We start from the raw sequence: 6,583 nt of genomic DNA, 5'->3' as shown, positions 1-6,583 counted from the left end.
TACAAGAACGGGTCTGTCCAAGCCAAATGCTGCATCTGGTACAAAACCTGGCAACTCGAGCGACGAAAACAAAAACTCGGTTGTGAGCGCTCAAATCACCACGCAAATGAAAAAAGTAAAGCGTAATAATGCCATGCTAGACACTTATATTGGTCAACATTTTCTTCATTTTCTTCCTTGACGTAGCGTTAAGAATGTCTTCTTGAAGTTTATTAAGGGCACAATATAGGAGCGAAATCATTTCCCATAACGTGTAGAACACAGTGGAACGACAAAACATGGTACTTCACCTACATTCCTGGTCGGAACAAAAGGGCGCCTGAATTTATTGGACCATGCGTGACGAGACACAACAGTTTCCAGAGAAGTGAAAAAAAATGCGAAAATATTTTTCGAAGAAGAAATTTGTAAATCATATATATATGCAACACTTTTTATCAGGCACTCTAAAGTGCGATCAACATTGGTGCACCCCAGGTATGCACCGTTTTCAAAAGGGGTGATGCTACACCTAAGAATGCTAAACCCTTATCCATGGCTTTTTATCTAATACAAAGTCTGTTTTCTCCGGTGTACCACAGGGGAGTACCTTGGGACCTTTGCTATTTAACATTTATATTAATGATATTGTTAACATAGATTCGCTTGCTAAATGCGTTATATATGCAGATGATACAACCCTTTTATTTTCGGGTAAGACTAGTGATGAACTTATCAACTGCGCAACTGCGTTCAGTTGGTGTACGGAGACATACAGATTGAGGCGGTGCTAGTTACGGGTAGTGAAATAACGGTGATGCGCGAGACCCTAGTGCCAGAGGCATTGAGAAACCCGTCGGGTACAGTGAAGCTGATGTCAGGCTTTGGCGAAACCATCCAGGCAAAGCTAGTAAAGCTGCCAATAGAAGCAAGCGATATCGGAACGGTGAAAGAACCTCAAAAGATAGAGTTGGTGTGCGCGCTCACTAATCAACTTGCGAAGGGGGTAGACTGCCTACTGTCAAAAGAAGATTGGGAACTATTGAAAGCGCAGGATGAAGACACTCAGGTTTTACGGGCAGGGGCGGCGGCCAATCCTATTAAACTGAAAGAACAGCGGTGCATGAAAGACGAAAATTATGATCCGCTAACGTAGCAGCTTTACGGCAGAAAGATGACGAACCTCCCGCCGAATCTGAACCTCATGAGGTTGAAGAGACGGAGCCGTCGTTGGTCCAGAGAGAGGCATTTCGCGCAGCTCAGCTTACCGACGATAGCCTAAAGAAGGCGCGGGAAGACGCCAAGACCGGGAAGTCGGTCATGTTTGTCGCTAATGGACTGCTCTGTCACTGGGACTCGATAGCTGGTGTAAAGGTCAGGCAACTAGTTCTTCCCAGGGAGAGACGCGAAGAGGTGCTACAGCTGGCCCACGAGTCACTTTGGGGAGGACACATGGGGCCAAAAAAGACTAAGACTCGTATAAAGTATAGTTTCTTCTGGCCTGGAATGGAAAAGGAAGTGTCGGAGTACTGTCAGTCGTGCCATAACTGTCAGATTCGATCAGACCGACGTCGCAGTGACAAAGTACCGATTACCCCGCTCACAAGGCCTGAACAACCCTTTCAGGTAGTTAATGTGGACATTATAGGGCCCATTGAAACGTCGTCGGCGAGAGGGCACAAGTACGCGCTTTGCTTAGTGGATTTATGCACAAGGTGGCCAGAGGTCGTCTGCCTTCGCTCGTTGACTGCAAAGGCAACGTGCGACGCATTGCTCGAAATGTTCAGTCGCACGGGTGTACCAGAGATGATTTGCTCCGACCAGAGGACTAACTCCAAGTCGCAACTCACACAACTGATGCTGGAGAGGCTGGGCTGCTCCCCTAGATTTTCGACCCCGGAACATCCCGAGAGTAACGGGGCGGTGGAAAGATAGAATCGGGTGCTGAAAAACATGTTGTTTCATATCATGGAGCAAGACTCCAGGAACTGGGATAAGCTGGCTCCATTTGTGTTGTGGGCGTATCGTGAGGTGCCCCATGACACCACGGGAGTAGCGCCTTTTCGGCTTCTGTACGGAAGAAACCCAACGGGCCCACTCGCGATTTTGCAGCAAGCATGGACGGGGGAGATGACAGTGCCAGCGACGCTTAGGGAAGAACTGGAGAAGTACTTGCAACAGCTGCGAAAACAACTCGAAATAGCAGCTAGTGTAGCAAATCTGACGAGCACCGTAAGTCAGGGTAGTTACGCCGAAGCGTACAACCGAAAGGCACGCAACAAAGTATTTAAAGTGGGTGACCAGGTGCTCATTTTTGACACGGACCGCACCACTAAGCTGGCGCCTAGGTGGCGTGGTCCAGAGACAGTTATAGGGTGCGAGAGACAACACTCGTACAGAATAGAAACAGCAGAAGGGAAAACCTTTGTTGTTCACGCCAACCGGATCAGACCTTATTATGCGAGGGTAAGCCATATCGGGGTTGTGTTCGATGAAGATCGAGAGTTTGGGGAGGTGGAATATGCACCTCAAGCTGCACCCGTATGTCAGAACGAGGCATTGATACCTCCAGAAAGGGTAACTCACCTTGATGCGAGGGCTAGGGCAGAAGTGCAAGTTGTGTTCGAAAAACATGGTGCACTTTTTGACGGGAAGCCTGGAATGGCAAAAGTGGGCCAGCATCGCTTTGATCTAGAGGAAGGGGGCAGGCCGAAGAGGACATTCCCGTATAGAGTACCTGAACTTCTGAAGAAAGAAGTTAGCCGCCAAGTTAATGAACTTTTAGACTGGGGGCTAATCTACCCTGTAGAGAGTGAATTCGCACACCCAGTTGTATGTGTAGGAAAAAAGGATGGGACGATGCGGATGTGCATCGACTACCGGTTTCTCAATGCCGTTACCCGTGGGGACGCCTTTCCAATGACGAACCCACAAGAGCTAATTTTCAGGGTTGGTAGCGCAAGGTTTATTACTGTAGTAGACCTAAGACGTGGCTATTGGCAAGTACCAATGGAACCACACAATCAGTCTCTCACGGCATTCGTGACACATGAGGGACAGTACGCATGGAAAGTGATGCCATTTGGGCTAAAAAATTCTGCAGCAACCTTCCAGAGAATGGTCAACACGCTGCTTTCTAAGCACCAGGCGTACGCGACGGCGTACCTTGATGATATCGCCATATTTTCCAACACGTGGCAAAAACACTTGCAGCACCTCGACGCTATTCTCAAGTTGCTAGAGGAGGCGGGGTTGAAGGTGAGCCCAGAAAAATGCCAGGTGGCACAAACGCACATTCGCTATCTCGGGCACGTGGTGGGTTCTGGGACTCACGCGCCGGACCCCGAAAAGATAGCCGCTATTGAAGGCGTCGTTCCGCCTCAGACTAAAAAGGGACTGCGAAGTCTCCTCGGGCTATGTGGGTATTAGCGGGAGTATGTACAGAGGTACGCGGAGGTTGCTGGTCCCTTAACTGCGTTGACGAAGAAAAGGATACCTAACTCAATCCCATGGCCTGAAGATGCGCAACGAGCGTTTCAAAATTTAAAGCAGTCGCTTTGTAGAGCGGTAGCATTGAGCACTCCCGAACCTCATCAGCCATACTGGCTTTTTACTGATGCCTCTGCAACGGCAGCGGGTGCCTGCCTCGCACAAATGTCGGAAGATGGAAAGGAGAAGCCGATAGCCTTTGCCAGCCATCGTTTCACACCGACCCAGGAACGATGGTCGACCATAGAAAGGGAAGCCTTTGCTATAATAGGGGCGTTAAAGAAGTTCGATCATTCGCTCTTCGGTGCGGTGGTAAATGTTGTCTCTGACCATAACCCTCTGTCATACTTGACGACGGGTACTCCACACGGGGCGAAGTTGGCTAGATGGCCGTTGGCCTTACAGCGCTACAATATCACAATCAGCCACAGAAAGGGCACCAGCAATGGGAATGCTGACGCACTGTCCAAGCTCCCCGATTCATCTTGGGAGCCAATAGAATAACACTGTCATGTCAACTTGATTGGACCTGAATGTTCCCATTCACCCGTGTTGTGTTGTGAAAGGAACTTGCACCTGAAGTAAATTATGCTCAGACACTCATGAGCGGCGATTGTCCGCTACTTGTTCTTTTTTGTTTTGTTTTTTCCTCGTCTGTGTGTATTTCGGCGCACGTCTGTATTGTTATTTTAGGATTCGCTTGTATTTTGGATGGATGTGAAGTTTGACTTCAGCGGCCCGTGTTTGTTTTTCGTATGACTGAACGTCGTTGTGTCCAGTTGTACTCTTTGGGAAGGACGTCTAAGGCCGCTGACTTTTGGCCGACCCTGGGGTGCAATTCTCAGCCCTCCTAAGTATGTCTCGCGGGACAAAAGCAGGGAAAGTTGGGGACGCCACTAATCGGCTCGGCGCCTCGAGTCCCCGAAACGCGGACCTTCTTAAAGGGGTTATGACACGCCAAAAATAAAATATTACATAACTATACTGCTAGGACCCATTGTATGTTCCTATAATCCTGCTAAATTTGTTTTGAAAAAGGCGCGATAATTTCGTGGATAAATCGATTTATATGCGGGCCCCTCGGAAGGGCAGATCCGGGCGGACCTGGAGGCTGATGACGTAGCCAGCCTCCAGCGTGGTGTCTACTTGCACGCACTCACAGACTCGGCTCTCTTGGCATATCAACTCTCAGCTTCCTCGTTTACCTTCCACGTTTCCAGCATCCGGTCTGTGACGATTACGTCTATGGCATCGATCGCCTTGTCGAAGTGTTCGGCATTGATCGCAGCAGCGATGAGAGTGATTGCTATCAAAAGATGTTGGAAGCTGTTCATTTTGACTGCGACCCGCTGGCGACGAGCTCCAGCGACGACGAGTTCGCCGTGGTCACCGTCGTCCGGGAATATCTCGCAGGCGCATGCAGGGTGGAAGGTCAACCGGCCGGGGGGCGAGAGCGAGAATAGCTTTCAGTTTACCGAACTGTTTGAGCGGTTTTGTTCGTACCGCGACGAGAAGAGCTTGGGCGATCATGGGGGCGCCTAGAATGAGAGAGTGATCATGGTCACGTGGTTTATGGACACCATGCTGTGACTAACTGGAGCAGTGTTGCCTGGTCGCCAGATGAAAATTATAAAAATTCGTAAATTGAATATTGCAATTATCAGAGCTCTAAAAATTGCGTAACTTGGTGTATATACTATGTAGCCTATGAGCATTCCATTTCAAGAATAATCTATCCGTTTAATTTTCGTGTCATAACCCCTTTAAAGGTGCCGGCTAAAAGGAGGTATACAATGTCGGCGCTCGTCCGTCCAGCGATCGGGGAAATGCAGGGGGAACTTTGTGACCCTGCCATGACGAGGGAGACGGCATTGTGCGTTACTTGTCGTCGAAGGCGACGCCACTAATCGGACCGGCGCCTCGGGTTCCCGAAATGCGGACCTTTCTGAAGTGCCTGCTAAAAGGAGGTAGAGAGAGTCGACGACCGTCCAGTGTTCGGGGAAAGGCATCTGGAACCGGCTGGGTGACTTTGCCATGCCGAGGGAGAGGACATCGTGCGTTACTTGGGCGGAATTTGGGAAAGTGACATCGAAACACGATTGGTAAAATGGCAAGGGAGAGGGCATTGAACGTTTCTTGGGCGGAGTTTGGAAAGTGAAATCGAAACACGATTGGTGAAGTGACGGGGGAGAGGGGAGAGTGATTGTTTGAACGTGCCATGCTTTGTCTCATGAAGAGACAAAAATGGGAGACGAAGCAGAATGGAGAGAGCTCGACTGTAACTAAAGAGTGTCGAACGACGGGATTCCGTGCTGTGCACGCACCATTCTGTAAACTATTTGTAATGACCTGTAAATACATTTCCTACTTCAACTTTGAACGTCGTCTCCTGGATTCTTCGGTCAGCATCGCCGAGCTACGTGGAAAGAAGCTGGCCTTCCTCCATAGTAGAGAAGCAACGAACTTTACACACAGTATATCGCAAAATCGAAATACCTCAAAAGAAGAGGAGGTCGGAGGGAGAAGTGGAGGAGAGGAAAGGAGAAGGAGTGGAAGAGGAGGAGGAGCGGCATACTCTCCTCTCCGTACCCTCCCCTCCTTTTCCTCAAGAGCGAGAAATTTACCGAAAATGACCTGCTAAATGTCAGGGGAGCAAGAGAGGAGAGTAGAGAGAGGAGGGAACGTTCTTCCTCCTCCTCCGCACCCTTCCCTCCTTCTCCTCAAGAGCTGCGCTCTAATTCGGCATTACAGGGAATCGCAAACGTCTTTCATTTTATACATATCTAGTTATTCAGAAGTATTGCCGAAACGTTTTTTTCTGGTGCAGTCTGTTACATTCTTTACCGATCTAGCTACAGTGAATCCCCCGGTGTCGGAAACCACCCCAAGTCGAACATTGGAGGTAGGTAAGGCTCAGTGAGTCCCGGCATATTGAAAGCGAACGGGTGCGAACGGGTGCGCCGTGCGTCTTGCCTGCGCTCGTTGCATGCTACTGCAGTGCAGAGGCGCTGCATTAGCAAATGATGGTGATTATGATGATGAAGCACCGCCAATCGTCACAGTGAAATTTCGTGTTTGTCTTCTCCTTACATTACATAAATTATCGTTCTGCTGT

The 6,583-nt window shown here is 49.3% G+C and overlaps 1 protein-coding gene across 1 annotated transcript; it reads left to right on the top strand.

Moving 5' to 3' along the window:
* The first annotated feature begins 1,299 nt into the window (after positions 1–1,299).
* LOC115320270 (uncharacterized protein K02A2.6) lies at positions 1,300–1,914 on the top strand. The gene has a single exon (XM_029980383.2). The coding sequence runs from the start codon at positions 1,300–1,302 to the stop codon at positions 1,912–1,914; it is 615 nt and encodes a 204-aa protein (XP_029836243.2).
* Positions 1,915–6,583: the final 4,669 nt, after the last annotated feature.

This window comes from Ixodes scapularis, unplaced genomic scaffold (genome assembly GCF_016920785.2).
Source record: "Ixodes scapularis isolate PalLabHiFi unplaced genomic scaffold, ASM1692078v2 PGA_scaffold12__126_contigs__length_90152505, whole genome shotgun sequence".
Lineage (NCBI taxonomy): Eukaryota > Metazoa > Arthropoda > Arachnida > Ixodida > Ixodidae > Ixodes > Ixodes scapularis.
The sequence above is the reverse complement of the archived record's forward strand: the minus strand, read 5'-3'. Positions and strand labels throughout refer to the sequence as shown.

Coding starts and splice junctions, on each gene's coding strand:
- LOC115320270 (XM_029980383.2), top strand. CDS start 1,300: ATGTTTGTCGCTAATGGACTGCTCTGTCACTGGGACTCGATAGCTGGT.